The 25,928-nt window shown below is 39.8% G+C and overlaps 1 protein-coding gene across 1 annotated transcript in view; it reads right to left on the bottom strand.

The window, feature by feature from the left end:
* Positions 1-2,684: 2,684 nt before the first annotated feature.
* Positions 2,685-25,928, bottom strand: part of LOC139709466 (TBC1 domain family member 1-like) — a 96,341-nt gene continuing 73,097 nt past the window's right edge. The window contains exons 5-19 of the mRNA XM_071621428.1: positions 23,082-23,173; positions 22,095-22,220; positions 20,433-20,537; positions 15,466-15,543; positions 14,320-14,747; positions 12,777-12,925; positions 11,815-12,003; positions 10,874-11,035; positions 10,222-10,380; positions 9,359-9,510; positions 8,644-8,736; positions 7,845-8,004; positions 6,957-7,126; positions 3,950-4,180; positions 2,685-3,388 (exon numbers count right to left, since the gene is read on the bottom strand). Coding sequence (XP_071477529.1) covers positions 2,951-3,388; positions 3,950-4,180; positions 6,957-7,126; positions 7,845-8,004; positions 8,644-8,736; positions 9,359-9,510; positions 10,222-10,380; positions 10,874-11,035; positions 11,815-12,003; positions 12,777-12,925; positions 14,320-14,747; positions 15,466-15,543; positions 20,433-20,537; positions 22,095-22,220; positions 23,082-23,173 — 2,732 coding nt within the window. The 3' untranslated portion in view covers positions 2,685-2,950. The remainder of the gene's footprint in view (positions 3,389-3,949; positions 4,181-6,956; positions 7,127-7,844; positions 8,005-8,643; positions 8,737-9,358; positions 9,511-10,221; positions 10,381-10,873; positions 11,036-11,814; positions 12,004-12,776; positions 12,926-14,319; positions 14,748-15,465; positions 15,544-20,432; positions 20,538-22,094; positions 22,221-23,081; positions 23,174-25,928) is intronic.

Here is a 25,928-nt window from a genome sequence, read left to right as displayed (position 1 = left end):
GCTATAAATGCACAATGACATCTGGTATGAGGAACCATAACCTTTACAAAGCCTAACGGATATAACTGCATAGTAAATTTTTATTTTCTTACTCTTTGTTTTAGCAACTCAATGCTCAAAGCTTTACAGTATATCCCACTGGTCTGTCATAATGGGTAGACTTAGATAACACACCACATCTTACTCACAGAATTTATAGAGACAGCATGGCTCATTCTAGAATGGTAACCACACACTATAGCAGCAAAGCCTAAAATACTGCCGCACATGATCTCTTTGACAAACACTGCAAAACCTTGGTAGGTTACCAGTCAGCCAAGTACACAGCTAAAGGGCAATACATATTCCTTGCCTTGCTTTGGGATTCTATTTGGGACATTAACTCTCATCATGCTACATGCAATCTGCTTTTATACATACTTCATGGCATTTTGAAATGTTGGCCCTGAAAGGGGTCACCTTCCATCACATATCAAGTGAGTATAGAAGGCAATGCAAAGCTCATTGGAAACAGTGTGCAGTTTCATAAAGGATGCTTTGCCATCAGCACACATAACATGAGTTTACACAAGCAACAGTGGAAAAAAGAAAAAAAAAAGACATGTATGCTCTTCTTTCATTGTTTTCTTTTTCTAATGCCAGTGAATTTGCATTTCAAGTGTCTGCCATGACTGCAACTCACTTAGATTACTTGGGTTTTTCGCTTTTATGCTGCATAAAGTACCTTGGCCACATCACATGTTCCAACTGGCATTTCAAACAACATAAGTGACTTTTAAAGGCAAACTTTATATTTCTCTAGTTCATTTTCCCCCCCTGCATGATGGTTAAGAAGAGATGTGAGTATACTTCCTTCCAATCATGGCCCAAAATTATCAGAGGTTGAAAAAAAAAATAAGATTGATATCTACTTCAACTCAATTGCTTTTTATGTATTGATACAGCTACTTGGCTTATGCCAACGAGAAACAAACTATATTCTCAAGCTTTCCAGTGGATAGTTCAAAATTAAAACAAATATTCTTACTGAGAGGAGATATGAATGATGGTAGGCGTAGTTAATTTTTTTTTTTTTAATTGCTTACCTTTCTTCTGCAAAGTTCAAGAATACATATTTTGTTGATCTTGGGACAATTTTATAATTCATTCTCAAGGAGTATATTGTTACCAAACAAAATATCTGAACTATGATAATGCATGTTCACATAGTACACACCTGACTATACAAACTGTACTATCAAATGCTTCAAACATCATTTCAATCTCTCACAAAAAGAAAAGTTTGTTTATTCTCAATCAAATTTACTAACCTGCCATTTGACAGACATACAAAGATGTGAGGTATAAATGCAATAGGTGCATTTGATGGAGAAATAAAATATACACTAAAAATGATATGTATCATGACAATAAGAACAATGTATGAAAAAAAAAAATCCTGCCATATAGAATAATTTGTGCTATCCATTGGTATAAACCTCTGACAATTGGTCTAAATATGTAGAAAGCACAATCCAAATACAGGCCATTACTTTTTCTGACTAAATTTTTAGAACCGAAAAACGGGGGGGGGGGGGGGGGGGGGGGGGGGGGATGTGAATAAACAGTGAATACACATGTACAACTTGGGAGCTAAAGGTATTGTCTAGGACTAAAGAGCTTTTGTTATTTGTTGCAACATACTCTAAAAAAATAGCCTTTCCCCTCCTTTTGAAAACAAACCCAAAAGAAACAGCCCAATATGGGCAGTGAACCAATGAAGAAAATATGACGGACATTACTCAGTCTGCCAACAAGTCCACTCCAGATTCACAATGTTCAGTTGCATCTTGTCTGCATTCATAACAGGCCACATTTACAATTGTAATGTCTCATCACAGTCAGAACTTTCCACCTTACATCACCTCACTGGGAAAACAATGAATAATAGATATAATTATATAAATGGTGCCAAATTGACAATGCTCATATGCTGTGAAAGAATAGCTTCATGAGCTTTAGCTTCTTCTATCATTCTTGACATTTCCTCATCAAAACAATTTACAGGTGTCTATTTTGGTTTTTTTCTTTCGACTTTTCGCATTTGCAAAATGTGATCTCGCCACCTGGGCGAGATTCAAGTAAACATTGTACAAGCACCACCTAAAATAAGTCATTAGGATATATACACAAGATAAACTTAATTCACTGACCGACAGAAATACAGATTACACGGATTTATATTAAGCGAAAGATTATTACACAAATGCCTTGACCATAACCACTACTGATCTGACAGACAGTCTTTGCGATGCTGTGTTTGTGCTTCCAATTCTGCACTTGTCAAATTTCAAAAACATGCACACTTTTTGGTTTTGCTGTCTGGCATACAAAAATTAAAATCTCTTCTGAAAATAGCTCTGTGTCAAATCAAAGTCTTCCGAAGATACAAGTTCCAAGGTGTCATTTTCACCTGATGCTGTTGCCTACTTCACTGTTCACTAGGCAGGTTAATCAAGTAGCTGTTACGTCTCCAGATAAATTCTCACACGGCTGACGAAATCCATGCACTCTCTCTCAAAGCATAACAGCCCATCCAAATGTGATGACACATTCATCAGCATGGGACATTATCACATCCAAATTGTTCTTTCAATATTTCAATACAGAATTAATGGACTGATCATCAATCAATCAGTGTCATGCTGAAACAAAGTTCTACAAAAGCTCCAGTGGGTTGACACTTGGGCATGACAGTCTTGCATAGCATACGTCATTGCCACAGCAATCACTCGTCGACAATGTGCCTACAATGCCATCTAATTCTCCGTTTCTCATATCGGGATGTCCTATAAAGGCATCACTCTACCAACAGGTGGCAACAGGAAGGCATCAAATCCTTGCATCAGTCATGAGGCAACAATCTCAAGTGTCATCGCGTAACCATAACAACCACGGTAGTCCGAGGAAGCTAGCTGGCAGACACGGCTCTTGCGTCATTGATCACTATGCTAGGCAGGTCTGCCTCGCTGGTGTTGGTGCTGGCGCTCAGTTCGCTGCCCAGGCTTCCACCACTGTGGTTCCGGGAGCGCTCCTCTCGCAGGCTCTGCATCCGTGTGATGGACGCCACCTCATTGTCCATGTCTTCGATTGAGTCGTCGTCGATGGAGATGTTGTCGCCCGCGGCATTCTCGATCGTCTGGTGGTGCTGTGGGTTGTCCTCCGCGTGGTGGGCCTTATTGTCGGTCTTGGATTTGGTGGTGAGGGATGTCAGGTGGACCAGGTCTAATCCGGACTGGTTTAGGATGTTGTCGGGAACCAAGTCCCGTAACTTGGCAATGGTGTCAAGCAGCGCCGCCCTCTCCAGGTTTAGCGTCCGCAGCTCCGAGCGGAGATTGGTCTCCGTCTCCTGAGGAAAGAAGTGACAACTGATACTGTAAATATCTGGGAATATAACATGCAACTGATATTTACATTGGAAAAGATGACTTGAGACTAATTTTCATTTAACTCTGAACTTCTCTAGACGAATACAATAAAATCTTTGTTGTAGTTGTTTTTTTGTCAAAGCAGGTCACTACATTCACTTGCTTACCACTTCTCAGTTTGTGGTTGAGTGTGTTTGCAAAATATTTTTCAATTCATTTTTGAACATAGGTACAGGAAAACTTGTTTCTGTTTGTCATTATGACCTCATTTTCCTAAGGGCTCTCATCTAACAACTGACAGACTACACTGCAATAACCTGGGGGTATTTCATCAAGCGTTTTATCAGGGATTTTTACTGAGAAATTTTCTCTCAGCCAATCAGATGCAAGGATTTCAGTAGCTTAAAACAGCTGTCCATGACTGAAAAGTTTCATGAAACATTGCCCTGGTATTCTTTGTCATTTTCAAGGCCGTGCAATTGATTCACAGATGCTAAAATAACTTCAAGACGACCTTTTCATGAAACGAACAAAATTCTCACCTGCTTGCTGTGCAACATGGACCGCTGGTTGTGGATTGTGTTGTGTGCTGACTGGAGTTGCTCCAACAGCTCGTTGTTGTGGCGACGCAGGTTGCGGTTGGACGTCTCCAACTGCTCAATGTCGCGTTGGATGGATTTGGACTGAACAGGCGAGGGCAGCATCTCTTCTTGAATGACGTGGTACTCCACCTCGTAGGCATGGAGTTGCTTTGAGATGTCCAACTTGTACGCCTGTACGGAGTTGGAATAATTCAAACTTTTTGGTAAGAAATGTGTGGTAAACGTACCACACTAAGTTTTTTATACGACATCACAATGCACTTCAATGCAAGCTATTTACATGTTCTTGGATTAGCTTCAACTCATATAGCACTCTCAATAACAATAAGAATTCTAAAGACAAATGCGAAGATGAGAACATAACTAATATCATACAAAGAGAAGGGAAAAAAAAAACCCAAGGAGGGCACAATATAAAGTGTATGACAATCAAACTGTATGCACAGAACAGCACCAAAATGAACTCCACAATCAGGCACTCAGCAAGCATAGTAATCTTGAACATTTCTACAAATATCTATGACATTGATTAGGCCACCAATATCTACATACTGACCCAATTTTTGATATTCTCTCTCGCTTTCTCTGTACTACACAAACACACATATACACACACACACACACACACACACACTAACTCAAAAGTAATGTTAATGAATGGCGATGATGATGATGACTACGCTACATTCTACACTGATGGCTCCTCAAATTGGTGCATACCATTCAAGAAAAGGTTGTACACGCAGTACATGCTCTCAGACAGGCGAACGAGATGTAAGTGAGAGAGGAAAGGCATAGCCTGGTGATGCCATGCACCAATTTGGGAGAAGGAAGTAATTGTAAACAATGGAACCACTACATTTCCTGCATGCTTTGTTTGCCGACGTCTACTGGTGCAGCATGTCTCTGTGGTCTTTGGTTAAATATTGACAGAAAGATCAACAGTTTTGCCTACAATACGGGGAAAAAAAATATATGAATGCCCAACCCTAATACTTCATGATTACTGCTGAAAAACTGAAACTCATCTGGCAGTGTACTGCAGGTTCTGATAAACCCTTGGCATGTTATATACTTGTAAACATGCACACTATGGAAAACTTGAAATCCTCCTTGAGCCATTTTGAAAAAAAAAAATGAGTCCATTGTTCCCAGCACGGACCCATTCCTTAAATTTGGTTTGGTCAACAGTGGGAGTGAATATACAAAAAACAAAAAACAAAAAACAAAAAACAAAAAACAAAAAACAAAAAACAAACAAATTGTGATTACACTGTAAATCTTTTGCTTCAGATTCAGTCTCCACTTAGGGATAAGAATCTGCACATTGGCTGAACAGCTCTCTTGGCATGTTAAAGGTTAATGGATGGAAACCTCTGGGTGAGGTGCGATAATTGCTGAGTGCACAGACAGCTATGCCAAATATTCAAGAGGGAGAGAAGGTGCGTACTTGTAAGTAGAGGTGTGTTATCAAACACAAATATAATTCTACAGCAGCTGTAGCTGTGTGCTTAGAATGAGGCGCTCTTCTATGGGTCTGTTTGAATACATAAATGTAGCATATAAAGCTAACTGGAGTGACATTTTGCGCATGAGCAGGGGCAAGGCAGTTTGCGGCTTGAAATGAGTAACACACCACAAATGCTCACAAATTTTCTTTCATTTTTGTAGCCCTCACCTAGTCTTACATTTTTTTTTCTGGAACTCAATGACGTGGAAATGTTAAGATTCATCTAAAATTTGTTTATGTTAATTAAGTTTCCGCTGAAAGTTTTCTCTAAAAGTTAATTATTACAGTATTAATAACATTTCACACTGTTACAACCATCACATTATTTTCATTAATCCATAAAATTTTTATATTCCTTATATTGGATCAGAGATTGTCATATGACCCTTAACACATTCAGTCCAAATCATATAGAAATCCCCTCAACACTGTACAAAATACCACTGAATTTTATCACATTTAAGTAAAATGATTTATTGTCCAAATTTAAATGCAAAAATTCTGCTGTTGACTTTGCTTCTGCGACTCTTGGACCAAGTATCTAAATGCAAATCTAATTCACGTCAATGAAGACACCTCACAGCATCGTCACATTATCAAGGAGATGTCTTCGTACACACAAACAGCAGGACAAGTCAAACACCTTGTGGCCATTACAACATATCTCATGCAGGCAGAAAAGCAAAGGACAAACACTGACCCTGAATTGTGTTCCTTAAAGACTGATAAATTTTGCCACAATTATGGGGTGACAATGCATGACATTTTATTTGGAGATAGTGATATTGCAGTTTAAAACAAACTAATGAACAATTCCAGGAGGCCACTTGGTGCATGGTGCACCCTTTGGCACCAACAAATTTCTCTCAATTTCAACAACTATCAACTGGAGGGAAGCAGTAAATGTCATATGCATTTTGCATGCAACTGATCATGTATTTATGGAAATTAAATTGCAAAGTTAATTGCAGATGATGAGTGTGTTAAAAGGATGATACAAATGGGACAAAGACAGACACACACACTGTACCCTCTCACTCTCACACACGCACACTGTACCCCCCTTACTCACACATACACAATTCCTGGTACCCCCCCCCCCCCCCCACCATGCACACACACTGTACTCCCATCACTTTAATACTCTCACACGTACATGCACACACACTGTACCCCCTCCTTCAAACATCACCATACACCCTCACTCATTCCCATACTTACACACACACACACACACCCCACACATACACATGCCCACACCAACATGTAGACACCATACCTCCTTAGTGTACACACACATACACACATAAAAACCCTGTACCCACCCCATGCACACACACAAACAAAACAAAAAGGTGGATGCACAATGTAGGCAGTTCAGAGGGTAAAGGGCCAACCGAGCCCTGTTGAAGTATATTGTATTGCACTGAGTTTTACCTTGTTGATCACTTTCTCCATCTGGACGATGCCCAGGGATGGGAGCTGGTTCTTGACGAAGTCGATGATGGACTCGAAGCCGTCACACTGGAGGATGAGCTCCTCGTGGCTTCCCAGGATGACCAGGGCCACTTTGAAGATGACCTCGAAGCCCTGCAGGAAGATCAGGTCTGGGGTGCAACAAAGGGTGGGAGAAAGATTCCAAAGAGGAATGAATAGTGAAGTTCCGGGCATACACAATCAGTCTACAGACTACCTTTATCTGCCGTTCATAGATAGTCTTCATGTTATTCATCACTGTCGATTTCAAGTGCCCTTTATATGCTCATATGTCTTGTTCCTGTGATATACAATCTGCTTTCCTTGTATTACTGCTCTGAAATCTGCTCCCTTTCACTATTTTGTTTTACTTTAAAGGGAAAGTTGGATGAATGAAGCACAGAGAATATGTATATAAGCCAGCATGATTATAGATTTCAAGAGTACCTCTTGTAAATGTGACAAAATGGCTGGACAGCCAATATTCAGCTGCACTAGTTGGTCTCCCATGGGGTCTCGTTGTGAGTACTTAGGGCAGACCACTTTGCCTGATTAAGAGCCCTGCTCTTTGCACTGCATGAATGAAGCAGGATATCTTGCTTGCATTGGTTGTGACTCTCTCACATATGGGACCTCCATTTTATGTCCTATGTGAGGGACAGGGTGTTTTGCCGTTACTAGAGGGGATAGTATGACAACACACAACATTGCTCAGTAAAACTCACTTGGATTCGAACCTGTGCCCGTGCCCGAATTCATTTGAAAGGCAGATACGATACCAAGAGAGCCACTTCGCTGCCCCATTGTGTATGGTCTACACACTTCAACAGCATCAGACATATGACTCACCAAAGACTTTGGCCACAAAGCCCAGAGGGAACTGGGAAGCAAACAGTGTGAGGAACCAGGGAGCCGCATAAAGAGAAGGAGCCACGTCGTTCTGCTCCAGGTGGTCATGGAGCCGGTGGTGGAAGTCATGGAGCAGTCGGGAGAGCTGGTACATCTGGATCTGCAGGGTGAGAATTGATATTTGGAAGAGGAGGAAAACCAAAGGAGGAAAACCAAAAAGAGTGATTGTGAAAACCCTTGCCTCAAAAGCATTTTTGAGTGAGCACTTACTAGGGTGTACCATACCTCAGATAAAAGCTCTGTAATTACATATCAAAGTTCTCATGCCGTAAACTTTTCAGTATCAAACAAATTACTCTCATGAACTTTCCCTACAGTGAGATTATGAAAAAAGCTTGCACAAACATGCTGACATTGAGTGATAAACAGAACAATGTGGGTATATCTTCTAAGCTACGTGTATGTAATACAAAGCTTACCTATCCTCAGAATTTGACACTCATCTATCTCACTGACAATGGATTCATGCTTAATGGACTGCAACAGCAAAAGTAAACTAAGCCTTGGTGTTCTCCACGTGCGTGAGACAGCTGTTTCCATTATCCAACCCAGGAGGTTGCTTCGTCTTAGCGTTTGTGTCACAGATCTAAAGCTCACTAATATCTTCGTATTGCCACTACTTGTGTTTCTACTGCAACTGATTGGCAGATTGCCTTTCATCGATGCACATAAACATGTGTTACTTTAGGCCACAGGGTGAGGAGGTTGCCTGCTGCCAGGCCGAGCTGGGTTCACTCACCTGAAGAGCTGTCATGTCTGGTTTGTACTGCCTCCGGAAGCCCCAGGAGAACATGAGGTACTCCAGCATCTTGAAAGCCTGCTGCTCCTCCATCTGTGGCAACAGGGGATGACAGAGTATGTAGGGGCGACTGCATCATCATGCCTCATTGTTGCCATGACAACCACAATGCCTGCCAATCACTATGTACTGATATGACAGTCTTGCCATGAATACATTGTACCAAGTTAACCATTTTAGTCTCTTCTACCCATGTAGGCAGAGATGTACGGAAACACTTCCATAGTACGGCATTGTGGTCTGCAAAGTGAGCACTGATAATATTCCATTCGGTGGCTAGGATGATATTGTACATGAAGGCCCATTAGCTATTATATAATGTGCTACATGGATGTAACATTACTGTCATCAGTATACTCCCAGAATGCATCATGAACTACTGCGCTGCAGTATTATTCAAATATGAGGATAACCACGAATAGCCTCAAAAATTCAGTGCAAGAGATATCTTTAAACAGCTTGAAATGGGAATATACTGCATTTGATATAATCTGCAAAATACCCAGGGTGCATTGCAGGTGCTACCACTGTCAAATATGGAGAATGACTAAGAACATTATTTACTCATCTATTGATATATTAAATGATAGATAAATTGTTTCACACAATATGTGCCACATCAGATCTTGTGAGTCTTGGTTAAAGCCGAACTTACATGCATAAGCAGAACGCCAGCCACAAAGCTAAGCCCCTGGCAGTAGCCAACTTCATCGTCCTGCAATGAGTACGCCTTCAGCAGGTTGAATAGGGAGAGTTGGCCCCGCCCCAGGGGGTTGGAGAAGTATGGGTGGTTGGGGTAGGTGCGACCTGAAGGGTGAGAAAGAAGTTGCAGTGATCAATGCAACATTCATTCATTCATTCATTCATTCATACATACATACATACATACATACACACATACATACATACATACATACATACACACATACATACATACATATTTTCATTCATTCATTCATTCATTCATTCATTCATTCATGCATTCATTCATTCATTTTACTCAGTCACTTTAAAAAAATAACAGAATTACACAGAATTACATGTCTTTAGAGCCACAACATCTTCAAATCAAGATGCTCAAAAATTTTTACTCTCAATAAAAAACAACACCAAATATTCAAAGAAATGTTCACCGAACAGGATATAACTTCCTGAGGTGCACACTGGAAAATATAACAAGTTATCAAGGGAACCTTAATTTTTTTTTTTTTAGAAACACATTTGTCTTCCTCAAGTGGAAGAGACATCTAATACTGCAGCAAATTTGCTTCATGATGTGTAATATACATCGGGGAATCAAAAATATTTCTCTCTGTTGGAATCTCTCTCTGAACACTGTTATGTTTGAACAATTTAAGTTCCAGCCAAGCAGCATTAAAGCATGACAATGCCACTGTCCACAAACTCAGTGTCTGGCAGATACACAGAGTAAAAGATGAACAACTTACAAAGACAGTGCACATGCAAAGATGATAAAAATAAGTGTCAAATGAAAGAATTCTTTGGCTGTTGTCTCACCTAGGTCAATAAGGATTGCATGCTGGTGTGTGGTGAGTTGCTTGAGGAGCTCTGGATAGGGTTCAGACTCCGGTATCTGGGACCCACCGGGGGGCAGGCGGAGGAGGCGCTGTTCAGACAGCATCATCCAGATATCTCCCCTCCTTGTCCTGGGTACTCCTGTATCAAGGCATGGATAACACAACAACATCATGTATGAATACATTTGTGTATACGTATGTGTGTTTTCTGATGTCATTAATGATAGTGCAAATATTAAAGAACACGCATATGTTTTGTTAATGCTTTTATTTATGCCTTGTCCATGTAAAGTCATACCTACACCAACATCAGCTACGTGCCAACAATCGGCAATATTGGAAACATATTGTTGCATAAGATCAAATATGAACTTTAAATTGTGTGAATATTTTCATTTTTAATTTTTAGTTTTATTCCACTTCTGTAAATGAAATGATTATGACAAATGAATAATATTCATATCAAAATACTTAAAGAGTACTTAAAAGAAATATGTAAACATGTATACAAAAGCAAATTTAATATTTCATCTCATCATAAGGTACAGGTGGAGGAGACTATCATCAATAAGCAAACGGCCCCTGGGCGATATCTTTTGATGGCACACGGCAGGGGTTTTATGTGTACCCACCTTCCTTGTACAGCTTGTTGATGTCCTCGTAAGGGATGACTGTGTGCTGCCTGTTGGGTAGAGCCAAGAGTTTGTCCCACTGCTTGGTGACCTCCTTGAGACAGGGTGTGATCTCCTCGTAGTTCAGTTTCATCTTCTTCTCATTCACTGCATCCAGGCGGGCTGTGAGGAAAGACAATATGGGGGATGGATGATGTCTAGCTGTACTCATCATCAATGGAAGGCTTCCTATAGTATTTTTATATGTAATTTTAGCACTTTGACCTGACCTTTGACTCTTGACCTTGGATCACACGATCTCCCCCCCCCCCCAAAAAAAAAAAATAATAATAAATAAATAAATTTAAAAAAAAAAAGGAAAAAAAAGACCTTCCTAAGTGAATCATTATCAGGCAATACAGGCACTGTACATGTATATGTTGTAAGTCACATGGAAGATACCTTGAGACATTCCAGATATATGGAGTAAAAAGTAAAATCTACACTTTTTCACTTGACCTTTGATCCCATGGTCAAAATTTTCCCCTAGAGAATCTATGACCTTTGACCTTGAGCACAAGCACCTACAAGTTGATAAGCACAGCTTCATCTACTCGTACATACATATTACAAGTTTTATTGGTCAAAAGGTTCTAAAGTTGCACTGTACACAAAACCAAAAGTGAAAATACAGACAACTGGAAAACATAATGCCTTCAGGAACACTCTGTGGTAGGGGCATAAACAGATTTCAAACTGCATGAGTATGTGTCTGTTTTGAGGTGAGTATTGACTCCCAAATTCAGAGAGTAAGGAAAGAAGGATGGATACACAGACTCATACACCCAGACTGACATACACACTCAGACATACAGACACAGAGAGATACACAGACATACGCACACAGACTCAGTCGTACAGACACAGAAAGACACACAGACATACACAAGATGTCATGGTACCTTGATTTCTCTTGTTTTCCTTCTCCATTCTGTTGAGAATGATCTGCTCTCGTATCGCCCGCTGCCAGAGAGCCTTGACGGCCAGTCTGGAGGTGAACCGCTTCGGCTTGGTCACCGGGCTGATCTCCGCCTTGATTCCCTCCCTCTCTTCAGCTTCCTCAAATACGTACTCATCTTGTTCCTCGAAGGCTGCGTAGTTATAAGAGGGAGGGAGGAAGGGAAAAGTTTAGAATGAGAAATGGTGTTTATGTGTAACTAGTTGAGTATATCATTTCTGGGTACCAGGTATACAAATACCTTGGGTGATACAGCACAGATACCAATATTTTGACCATGCAACCCTGTTGATGGTCATGTGAAAACAGAGAGCATGATAAAAGTTGGGTCAAAATAACACTGTCACGACTGAAACATGTGCAAGAAGCAAATCTTTCCAAGAAATGCAAGGGAAATACCCACACACCATTAGTAGAAGTAAAAAGCAAATGTGGTCAGAGATTCATTTGCATTGTATTGTGTTATTATATCAAACAATAACAAATACCTCAAAGCTTTAAAGCCCACATCCGAGTAGCATAGTTGTTCCTTAAATTGACATTTTGTACCAAAAGCTAACATTATCAATCCTCAAATGTGTTATGATCCTCTCATCATCTAAATAGACAGCAAATCAAGAGCAGATATGTAAATATGAATAACATGCACACACAGTGGTCAGGTGTGTAAACTTATCAATGACCCATGATACAGGGATAACAAGATTTAAAGTTGAGCTCATCTCTCCTTTATACATAGTGCCTGTAAAGAATTGTAGGGCAACTTTCTAAATTTCTCTACATCTGTCTTGCATCTGAAGCGTAATGTGGCAAATCAGCCCAATATCAAGAAGTTGTATGCAAAGAGTTCATTGATGCAGCACAGGAATGCCTCCTGAACTGAGACGCTAAGCCTCTGAAACCTACTAGGGGGAGCCTTGCTCTCACTCATGGGGGTCACGACCCGGTTGAAGATGGCCTGCCTCCAGGACATACGGTAGCTTGGGGTGAGGTTGGGTGTCCGTGGACTCTGGCCAGGACTAAACATGTGTGCTCTGCCGCCTACACTCATGGCTCTGTTAACAGACAAAGAAAGAGATCGATGGATTGACAGAAAGGTTGACAAATAGACAGATAGATAGGTACATAGATAGATAGATAAATAGATAGACAGACAGACAGACAGACAGACAGACAGAAAGATAGATAGATAGATAGATAGATAGATAGATAGATAGATAGATAGACAGATAGATAGATAGATAGATGGATGGATAGATATATGATAGAGATAGAAAGATAGATAGATAGATATATGATAGAGATAGGTAGATAGATAGATATACGATAGAGATAGAAAGATAGATAGATAGATAGATAGATAGATAGACAGACGATAGAGATAAATAGATTGACAGATAGATAGACAGATGATAGAGATAGATAGATAAGTACATACATACAGAAAGAAATGAAGAAATAGGTAGATATGGAAAGAGAGAGAATACACAAATCAAGCATGTCTTCTGAGGAAGGGGTACCACAATTCACATCAGCTAAGCTTTAAGGTTACCATTTGCCATAAGGCATTTGGTAACCAGATAGGGACAACAAAGTGTCTGAAGAATTGTAATGGTGGCTATTTTGGTTGCATGTTCTGCAAAGCAATAACACAAGCTCTCAGTGAGGGCAATGGCTTTTCTCATGTTACAAACATCAGCCATTGTATGCATGCATAAATGTGTTGAGAATTCTGCCTACCGGTAAGTTTACTTATCACCCCTTCCACCCAACTTATATTTACATGCTAGCACCGATCAATAAGCAGGAGTGATGTGCTTCTACACAGTACAAGTCTGCATCTGCATGTTGTTGACAATGTTCTTTTTTTTTTTTTTTTTGAGGGGGGGAGGTAGGAAGGGAGGGAGAGGGGAACCAACTTGGCTTTAAGCATCATTTGCAAAATGGTAACTGAATACACTTGACCAATAATAAAAATGTTCATATTGATTACTGATTTATCACTAGGAAATGTTGTATAAGTTATCACATTTTTCAGAACAACGTGGATAGCCACAACAGAATGACAGACAGTCAAAGTAGTGCTGATAATATAAACCACAATAAATTTATAATCTTCTTGCAAATCTCCATTTTCTGTGATCATGACAAAACATCCACCATCTGTGTGTTGCCATGGCAAATTATGGCTGCATTGGCTTTTGTCATCTCCGAGATCACTCTTTGCTTCTTGCAGGTGACAGGTATTAACAGAGAGAGGACACATTGCAGATGTCTGATGCTATGATACCTCAACTCATTGTTACAAAAGATTTTAGAATTTGGCACAACATTACCCATTCACACTTTGTTACAGTGGATATGGCATGAAGAGGGGGGGGGGGGGGAGGGGGGAAGGGGGAGGGGGAGGGAAACTCTCCGATACCATCAGATCCGATTAAAGCTTTACCTGACAAGAGGTGGCTTCTGTCGAATTGGCCTCAGGGCCTTGAACTGGTCCCCTTCAAACTGGAAGGTGGTGCGCTCCCGACTCGTGGGGGTGCTGGGCGTGGTCGGTGTCGTGGGTATGTCCCCCAGTGTTTTACTCCTCTCTCGGGTGATGGTCGTCAGCGGGGAGACGCGACAGGCCGCCGAGTCGGCCGAGGCCTGCTTGGTGGGTAGGTGGTGGTGAGGGTGATGTTGTGACGGACCCTTGCCCTCCACCGTGTCGGGGGACTGGAAGTCATCGCTGGAGGTAGAAGCCGTGGAAGAGGTGGAGGAGGAGGTGGACGGGCTGGTGACGGGGGAGGTGGTGGCTGAGGTGGTGCCGGTGGTGGTGGTACCGGAGTTTGGTGAAGGGACAGGGGGAGTCGGACAGGGAGAATCACCAAGTGAGCTCTGGAGAAAAAAAGAAAAATGACTTTGAAAAAATATTCATCTTCCATCTTTTACTCTGTATGTTTATGATAGCAGTCCCTTTGAGACACTTTCACTGTGGCATTAAGGATGACATAAAAACTAAAACTTACTGGTATTGGAATATGGCCATACAAAGCAAGGACCTGACAAAACAATGTTAACTCTATGGACTCAAATGACTTGCCCTTCCCTCCCCACACCCCCAAACACAGAAATGATACATTGGAAGAAAAAAAAAAGTATGGTCAATGGGGGTAATTTATAATCTAGCATGGGATAGAAGCACCATGTAAGCGATCATTTCCTTTCACTGCCAGAAAACTGCAAAAACATAGTAACTATCTATATCTAGCAGAGTCATTCACAAGCCATTTGCTTGGAAAAAAAAAAGAATGATCCCTGCTGAACTTATTTCCTGTTTGCATTTTACCTTCTCTAATGAATTTGCACTAGTTATACTCTTAGCTTTTCAAATCCAACAGATTTTTTCTCCACAAAATGAGACCTCAAATCAAAAGAAGCTATCTTTCTTTCTGCTCTTTCCCTCTCACAAACACCATACAAACTTTATAGTTGGAACAATCTTGAGCAAAGCTGGCCCACATTCTGTGGGTGATATTCTTCCTCATATTCACACTACATAATTTTTTTTTTTTTTTTCAGGCGGTCTAGCTAACTGCATGTCTGTGATCCTCACCCCAGACAAGCGACGTCTGCTTGAGCCGTCCTCTGACATCCCATTCTTCAGCTTCTCTGGGCTGCTGCGGTTTTTGTTCTGTGGAGATATTATGAGAATATTCAAAGAAGAAAAGAAAGAGAGAAAAAACAATGTAAAATCAAGTTGCAATATTCTATCATGTCTTCTGTACCAACAAAAATCTACCGTATTTATCCACACATTATACACATACACCTGCACAAACAAGAGATGTGCAGTTCACATGTTTGTCAAAAGTGCAATAATTGCAACAGGAGTAATTCAGATAATTTCAAGAACACACAGCAACTGCAATTGAGAGACAAAATAAGAAGGAACATGACACTATGATGAATATGCTTTGCAGAATGACTGTAATGTGGCACGGATTTCCCAACTCCCCTTTAATTTTTTTCAGCTATATTCCCAATCAAAGCAAAGTAACTATTAAAGAAGCTAACAAAATAATAACTGGAACTACTGTAAAAGTAGACATTTTCGCGCAACTAATTTTTCGCGCTCGGCCCAGTAAGAAGAGTTTTGCGGGTTTTTGATTCCGCGGAATCAAGACAGTAAGTACGGGAACATATGGCAAGCAAAAATATTCGGGTGCTTTTATTTTCGTGCTAGTTTCTCGTTGCGCGAAATGCGCGAAAATTTCAACATCGCGAAAATTTCCCCTTTTACAGTATGTGAGAGAGGTACTCTTCTCTTTCTCATGATTTTAAATGAGATAGATTTTGGAAGTAATGGTCTGCTACCCATCTCAGCTGAAGGAAAAGGGGTTCAAGATATGAATAGATATGCCTGCTTGTCTCTGGTACCGTTTTTTTTTTTGGGTGATGTCGCTGTACGACTGTACCGCGACAATTCCCAGATCAATACCACTGAAAGGTCACGCATGTCTGTGCCCCAGGGCAGACTATAGATGTCAAAATCTTTCCAAACGCGTATTGCTCAGCATACTTCCATCCCCACGCTTGGCTCGCCATCCTCGAAAGCTAGGTGGTGCTGGGAGGGAATGCGACTTCACACATCTCCAAACTGAGCAATTTATAGCTGGATATCAATATTGTACTGCAGTGTAATATCATATCTAATTGAATGCATTTATTCAGCAATTTTATGACATGTCAGGTGGAGAAATATGAGCTTCACTGGGTTCTACTGGCAATAAGCGAGTCTACAGGAATAGTGTTATAAGATTACTCCATATTATAATAAAATTCAATCTTTGGTGGAAGTATAGATTTCAATGTATGTCTGTAATATATGATGCTCTTCTCATCATACAGCATTAAAAGAAAAAAACCTCACAGCCAGAGTCCAGTTTTGTGACCTTTTCATTTGTTATGTATCTGTTGCCATAACCTCAATTCTCAACTCTATCATTTCTTGCTCTCCTTTTGGTCATACATTTCCCCATCTCATTACCTTTGTGGGGAATTTTGTAGGTACATTTGAAATACATATAAAACAAATATCCCATTTGCCATGTGACCAATATGTCTCTTCCAAGATGCCAACTTCATCTCAATTGACCTGCCATGAATTACTCTCATACAATATTTGGCTTCATTCCATTTCAATTTGACTGATCTATTTCGTTCATTTCCTTGACTTGATCGACTATTAGTCTCCTTGAATTGGATTTTCTCGTATGCATGCAAATCTCCTGACAGGGATATTTTACACTGCTCTCCATGTTGCATATCTGAGGGAAGGAAACATTGAGGGACAGAGAGAGAGAGAGAGAGAGAGAGAGAGAGAGAGAAACAGACAGACAGATAGACAGACAGACAGACAGACAGATAGACAAACAGACAGACAGACAGATAGACAGACAGACAGACAGACAGAGACAGACAGACAGACAAACAGACAAACAGAGACAGACAGACAGACACACAGACATAGACAGACAGACAGACAGACAGACAAACAGACAGACAGATAGACAGACAAACAGACAGACAGACAAACAGATAGACAGACAGACAGACAGACAGACTGACAGACAGACAGAGAGGAAGGGAGACACCACAAGATGGAGATGAGGAGAGAGAACCGAGAATGAGTGAATGTGAAGTTGAGTGTTGCTGTGGGAACTGCAGATCACATCTTTTCAGCGACAAATTAGCATTTTAAATCACCTGAGCCCCAGGGAACTTGGCAGCATCAAAGCTAGCCTTGCGCATCTACAATGTTCGTGCAAAACAGAATTCTATGACCAGATTTGAGCGAGAGCTACAAAGAAAAGGAGTCACTGAGCTTAATTTTCTGCTGACTAGAATATGCGAGTTGATAATTATTCCATCTACAATAAGGCCAACAGCTGCATGAGAAATTGTATGACTTTGGGGGGGGGGGCATTTCACGTGGATTTTATTCTTTTATTCTAAGTCACATAAAGAGGATGGGATATAAATTGACAAGCATCATACTACTATGTGCTTATGATTCCTTACACAATAGCTATCAATGCAGTTTCAAATCTACCTGATTAAACTAATCATTAATTAAACTAATCAATCGGCCAAGTTTAGAATCTGTCTTATTAAATCTCAGTACCTGCTCTATGTAAAGAGCCCCTGATAAACTGTTGGCCATGTGATTCATGAAAATGATGCCCAATGAACTAGATAGACAGTGATTCTGACTTGGAATTCACTTGATGTGGAGACTGCCTGACAAAAGAAGGTTTCAAAGAATTGCCAAGTGACTCTAATCATGGAATAACAGACTTATTCAGCTTTAAGGTAGAGTATACTTAACAAAAACCCTTCCAGTGTCTATAGGCAGTCTAATTAAAAAGTGGAAAAAGTGGAAAAAGTGGACAAAATCTCTCCCACTTGTCCAAGGTGAGCTTTTGACAGGCAAATGTCATGCCGATTGATTTCGCTTGCCCCAGAGTGAGTTTAAAATTGCCCGGGCAAGCAAGCAGTAGGTTTTTGAGCACCCTGCTTGCTCTTGCAAATGAGTTCTTCTACCAATCTGGCTGAAATGTTTGCCATTACTTGGGCGACTGTCACAACAGCCCTCCACATTTCACTCAGAAGGAGATACTTGCAGTGGGGAAAACAACTCGTACACATCCAGGACAGAAGAAAGGCTCTTAGTGGCGGCAATGGAAAATACATAAATCAGAATCAACAGTGCGAGGACGGGTGCTAATGGATAACCTAAGCCTTGGGAATGAGGTAAGTGAATTTAAGAGGCCACTCAAAGCCATCAGTTCTGTTTCATTTGACACTCAAGATACTATGGTAGTATTTATGACTTGCATAGTTGCAAGTTTATCCAAGGTCAAATCGATCTTCTTACTTTCGAATGTGCTCTCATATCCATCAGAGTATGACAGCATAGATAAGAATTAAAAACAAATTGAAATATTCTAGTCCTCACATGAATCCATGCCACATTACAGTCATTCTGCAAAGCATCATTCATAATGTCATCTTATTCCTTATTTTGTCTCTTACTTGAAGTTGCTGCATGTTCCTGAAATTATATGAACTGTTGCAAATATTGCAATTTTGACAAACATGCGAACTGTGCATCTCTAGTTTGTACAGGTGTATGTGTATTATGTGTGGATTAGAATGGGTGCATCAAAATATAAAGAAGAATAACATTTATGCACAAAATATTGAATCTGGATATTATCTCTGGAATAGATACTTTGAAAAATGTAAATGTGAAGTTGGAGTTTGTAGCACATGGACATTATAACTCTTTATTCACTTCCCCTACCCCAGTGAAAATAAATATGACCCTTCATTGACCTTTGACCTTGGCTCTCAACTCACTTCACACATCAAACATTTATTTTTATCCATCTTGTCGAATACTGTAAAAGTGGATATTTTTGCGCGACTAATTTTTCACGCTCGGCCGGGTAAGAATTCTTAAGAATTTTTAATTCTATGGAATCAAGATATCAACTACGCGGTACTGGAACATATGGCAAGCAAAAATATTCATGCGCTTTTATTTCCGTGCTACGTTTGCCATGATCTACAAAAATTTCATGTTTCATTCTTCCTAGCAAATCATATTATATTTAGACAATACCATCTGAATTCATGATTGAAATAGATAAATCGTGATGAACTTTCACCTTGACCTTACTTCGTCGCTGGTACAATTCGTTTTAGATAAACATTTCTGTCTATCTTTCCTACCAAATCATACAAGTTTTATGATTGGGTAGGAAAGATAGGAAGTGATAATACAACCGGTCCTTGCTGCAACTGTGGGTGGAGCACAAGATATCTTGCCAAAAATCTCATGAACACAATCATCAACATCTATTTCACTCAGTATACCTGGGCCAATCATAAGGAAAGTCTGTCAAAAGATTTCCTTTTTTTTTCTTTTAACCCGTTGAGGACAGACTGATTTCACTATAACACACATTTCCCATAGACACCTGCCCGAGTATTCTCAGGACTCGTCTTCAACGGGTTAAAACAATGTTAACATAATGTGGGGTAAATGTGTGGACAGTCTGAAGATGTCCATGGTACCTGTTCCTTCACATGCATACAGGCATGAAAGCTGCCACTATCACAACCATCACCACCACCACCACCACCACCACCACTACCACCATTTTAACCACAACACCAAAACAACTGTAGAGAAAAAAATGCCTTTGGCACATCAGCCTGAAGTAAAGGCAAAGAGAATCCCCCCCCCCCCACCCCATGAAGCACCTATGTTGTTGATGACCATATGTACATGTGATCCTATTCAACAAAGAAAAAGAAATACTATATACATATATCTTTAAGGTTACAATGCAAGCAGATCAAGGTGCCCCCCCAACAAAAGAAGAACTAGAAAACAAAGATTACACACACACTCAAACACACAACACACACAAAATGAACTAAATAATGGGGAAGGGAAATGTGGGGAATGTGAAAATTGGAAAGGCATTACCAGTAATTATGAAAGCTCACCCTTGACAAGAGGTTTTCAAATGAACTGGCCAGAGACTTCTTGGCTTTCTTTAGGGACTCCAGCTTGGATCCACCTTGTCTGGCTGGGTCTGATTTCAGGGTGTCCTGTAAGGTGAGAGAGGTATCAAGGTGTGGGTGTTAGTCTCTCACACAGTCTCACTTGAAACCTTTTTCTATCACACCAAACCTATAAAGTGAAATTTGATCAAAATGTACAATATACATGGCCAGCTCTTTGAGATCTTCTTTGTGACTGGCAATTTTCTGTAGTGCACATTCTTGTTGGCAAAAAGCCAAATTAACAAACAAGTAAAACAAGTCTTGTTAATAGGCAAGTGCTGCCTTGTTTGAGAATATTGCCTATGGGGGCAAGATATCATTAAAGCTGAGGGGCGAGGATGTGTTATGAGAGATTTTTATCACGTCTCCCTCTGTACAAATGAAATTGTAAGATCGTAACTGCTGATCTATATTTTAATAGACATGTCAGAAAAAGGAACCAGTGGGAATCAGACCTGCCATGTTGCAGTAGATGGCAGGTTTGATTTCCACTTGTTTCTTTTCCTGACATGTTTGTCAAAATATAGACTAGACTACAAGTTTGATTCCCTCTAGGTCCTTCTTCTAACATATTTGATCAAATATAGATCAGCAGTTACCACCATACAATTTCATTTGCACAGAGGGAGACAAGTGATCAAATTCTTTCATAGCAAATTTTGCCTATGTTACCACTTGGTGAATATCATTATTAATTTGATATCAAATTCGGGCAAGATTTAAATCCTGGTCAAATTGTATGACTGAAACAGTAATGACTCAGAATTCACTACTGAATATATCTATAGTGCATAAGACCAGAGGATTGGAAAGCAACATCTTATGTCGGATGTCATACAAATCCACAGTGCTGTAAATATGTTAATATTGCCCAAACATAAAACTGGTACTAGCTGCTAATAGATTCAGTGGACTACATGCCACATAAAAAGTTCTTTCATCTTCTTCACCCTAGTAGCCTTTATATATATATCCACTGATACCTTAAATGTATTGGTTTGATACGGTGAAGAATTCATATTCCTTTTTTAGTATGTAACAGCTATGCCTCAATAGCTAATGATAATAATAGTGAAAAAACAACAACAACAATACCCTTATTCCCTGTCTATGATTTGTAATACACAAGATTTTCAAACTGTGAATGTGCTTTTGGTATAGTTGGATACAGAATGCTGTAGCACATCCAAATCTAAAGCATATCCTTAGCTCCTGAAACCCAGAAAGTTTTGCTTGAAGTGTGTTCTCTGCATCCAGCAATAGCTAAAAGTACATTGAGCAGGATTCGGGTACCTGTACTGAAATCGCTATTCTCCAGGAACAAGTTACACGAATAGCTCAATAAGATGTCCCGAGGGGGAAAATATCCAGAGGCGTAAGCACATTTGCACTCCAGTCTCTTGTCTCTGTGCATATGATTATACATACATGTGAATGCATGGATCAATCTAGGCAGATATCTATCCATCAATACATTGAGGCAGCATACCGTTACTTATCTACTAGTAGTCCATTCATCAATGTATTCATGCATGTTTAATACTGTCTCCCCTCATTCCCTCCCCCCCCCATGTTATCTTGTACTTGCTGTACCATTCTTACCTTTTCTCCACCGTGATGGCTGCTGTCACTGATGTGAATGTGTGTCTGCTGCTGCTGCTCACACACCTTCATAAGAAACATCATAGCGAGGTGGTTCTGCTCTTGCTGCGTGGCCACCTGACAGTTCTGTGGGAGGCGAGTCACATGACAAAATGTATCAGGCGATCCAATTTACGAATAAAATACAGCCCAAAATGAGCCATAATACCGAATCGGAATGTTATTCCCTTCTACATTGTATCTTACAGGCCAGCAATATGTAATGATGACATTGAATGGCATTTGTATGGGGTGGGATGGGGGGGGGGGGGGGGAAGTCACATCAATATATTGCCCTCCTTGGGACCATATATCGCAATATTTTCCTCAATCAGCCCTATAACTAGTGTCTATCATCAGCTCAGGCAACAGGGATTGAGGCAAACAAAGACGGACTCAGAATTTTTTCTCTTTCTTTTATTCACCTGCTCTCTCAGCAGTGGTTGGGACATGCATTTTGTTTTTCTTTATTTCTTATATAACATACCGATTGTCTTCATAGCTCATTCACATGAAGTTATAGTCATCCAAAGCAACAGGGTAGAGAAGCTATGAGAAATTATCAAAACCAGCTTTCTTTTTCTTTCTTTTAGAAAAAGGATTTCAAGTGAGCATCCTTCTTTCACTAACTACATGATAATATACTGTATAAAATGCCAGATATTTCTCAAATAGGGATTTACAAGACAACATCTCCAGTGGTTGTATTTTTTTAATCAAGAACAAGGACGGAATAAGAAATAAGTATTCTCCCACTTCAGAAGAAAACTAAGCAAGCTTACAATCTAGGGTAGCCCATTCGGATCACTATTTCGAAGGTTGAATATTTTGCCAAAATCAGTTGACTTGTGTCAAGATGTGAAAGTCATCTCAAAATTTGCAAAAACATCTAAAAATATGATAGGGCATGCACACTATTAAAGAAAGCAGGCACTGCTGAGCACTCACTTTCATCTGAAGAGTGAAGGCATTAGAGGACGTGACCCCCAGGGATGCGATGTATTGGGTGAGGGTGTGCCACACTTGTGTCTCACTTTGACCTGCTTGAAATAATAAGAGGGGAAAAAAACACAAGAAGAGTGGTCAGGCAATATTATCATATGACTATTCCCTTAAGGGACACAAACAGAGTTAAAGAAAGAAAAAGAGTGAGCGCAGACAGAGGGTAGAGGGGAAAGAGAAAAGAAAGAGAGAGGAAAAGGGGAAGAGAATGGGAGGGGGAGGGTGAGAGGGAAAAAGGACAAGTCAAAGAGTCTGTATTTATAGATTTCTGTCTGTCTGTCTTTTTTTTCTCTCTTTAGGAGCAGCTGTTACAGGCAAGGAGTCCCAAGTGTCTCTTACTGTATCAGACAGCAAAGTGATATTCGAGTCCTGTGATTTTTCTGAAATGCATAGTTATCTTTACTTCTGAAACAAACATGTTTTGAGGTAAAGACACAAACACCTCTCTTAAAAAAAAAAAATATCTGAGGGTACATGGGGGTATGACATTATGGACAGGTGGTCTTGTTTACAACATTACCATAAGCATTTCACAAGAAATACATAGTGCCTCATAGCCCTGGGAAGTGCTGTATACAATTTCATGGGAACAAATGCAGTTTACATCTGGCAAGTGACCACTAAGCAGGAACTGTATATTGTGATAGACTCTTTTATTGTGATACAAGACTGATACGTTCAATGAGTAGACCCTATTTGTCATCTGCAGTAGATATGGACTTGGTGGTTTTCTTACTATTGTGTTTACTGTGAGTCAACGGGAATGTTAGAGGGAATACAAAATGGCAATCACAATGCAGCATCACTGCTTTGACCACCAGAATTGTCAGAATGGTCACATACAAGAAAACATACTATTTTAACATGATATATTTCGCAAAACAGGGTTACCAATGTAAGACAACATCACGATCACTGAATTCATGATCACTAAAAAAATAAGTTGTAAGCCTCTGGATATAAATCCAGGCACATAATATATATACATATATATATATATATATATATATATATATATATATATATACACACACACACACACACACACACACACACACACATATATATATATATATATATATATATATATATATATATATATATATATATACATATATACACATATATATATTGCAATGAATTCATGATCATGTCATGTGGTGCAGTGGTATGCATTAAGGGCATTCTATATTTAGACATATCTAGAATAAAGTATTTGATAACCTCTTGGTTTATGAAAAACTTTGCATAAATTAGCTAACATCTTGATGCACGTGTGTATATGCTAAAGTATTCTCTTGGTCTATGAAAAAAAAATTGCATAAATTTGCTGACATCATATTTACCACATGTGGATCAGCACTGAAGTAGAGCAGAATGGCAATATTAACACCTAAACAATGTCTGTTTTCCACACCCCTAACAAATCAATGCACTGACCGGTATCATCTGTTTGTGATTTTGCCCCTTTAAATTGCCAGCAGATGAGTTAATGGCTAAAAATAAATAAATAAATAAATGGACACTCTGATGCATATGGATGCAGACTCTGATTGCTTAGAAATGGCAGTTCCCACTTGGATGGGCTAACCGCTGTAAACAAGTGCCTCTCCACATCAAATGAAGCGGGAGGTCAAGGTAAAATTAGATATACTGAGCCCGAATTGGTTACTCCACTGTGGCCGTCAAAAAACGGGGTGGGGGGGGGGGGGGGGGGAGGGGAGAAAAGACAGAGAGAGAGAGAGAGAGGGGTGAATTAATTCCCTCGTGTTTACACTGCAGAAGATTGAACTTTAGAATACAATTATATGAAAGCACCAAACCAAAACAAACAAATGCACAGATCCATACGGACCACGGCGGGGGCAAACACACCATGCGGATCAGTCACGAGGAATGGAGTGGGGATTAAATTTTTAACGAGGTACGGAGTCGCTCATCACCACAGCGATGAGGCGTGGGATGGAGATGGATGGGTGGCAGGCAGACACAATGGATCCTGTTAAAGAAAGATGAGGTTACTATGTCGGGAGGAGAGAAGCGCTTCTGAAGACGAATGCACTGTCTCGATGAAAAGGAAACCAAACATTCCATGGAAAAGCAAGAATAGAAACCTAAATATGGAAGATTGAGGCTTCCATGAAATCAAATTATTTATCACAGAAATAAAGGAAAGAGCTGTAATATTGTAACAATTTATAATCAAGTGCTAATTTTTGTACAGTATATTCAAATATTTCCTCACAGACAAGTAAGTCATTTCATTTGACCACCCGGTGTCTTGCTAATTGCTCATCAACCATTCTGAAACCTCTTTATCTATTTGCATTGTGACATAATGATTGCCTTTGTATATTTCTGTATGTTATTCATTTTATTCAATTCTCATCTTCATTTCTAATGTTCATTGTGTATACTTTTAATGTTACATGTTTCTGATTATATTTTATTTATTGTTAATCTGTTAGTAAACACATGCTTTTTATCAATGTTCACAGCCTTGCTGAAAACCAGCTAACAGCTGAAAGCAGGCTCTTATCTGTGATGAAATAAAGTCAATCAATCAGTCAAATCAATCAATCAATCAATCAATCGATCAATCAATCAATCAATCAATCAATCAATCAATCAATCAATCAATCAATCAATCAATCAATCAATCAATCAATCAATCAATCAATCAATCAATCATCAATCAATCAATCAAAGGGGTACAGTAGATAGAGAGACAGACAGACATAGAAACAGACAGATAGACAGACAGATTGGGGGGGGGGAGGGAACAGGAGATTG

The sequence above is a fragment of the Diadema antillarum genome, unplaced genomic scaffold (genome assembly GCF_040938485.1).
Source record: "Diadema antillarum isolate AM-2024a unplaced genomic scaffold, OU_Dant_1.0 seq00001437_RagTag, whole genome shotgun sequence".
Lineage (NCBI taxonomy): Eukaryota > Metazoa > Echinodermata > Echinoidea > Diadematoida > Diadematidae > Diadema > Diadema antillarum.
Note: the sequence above shows the minus strand (reverse complement) of the source record. Positions and strands in the feature narration are given on the sequence as shown.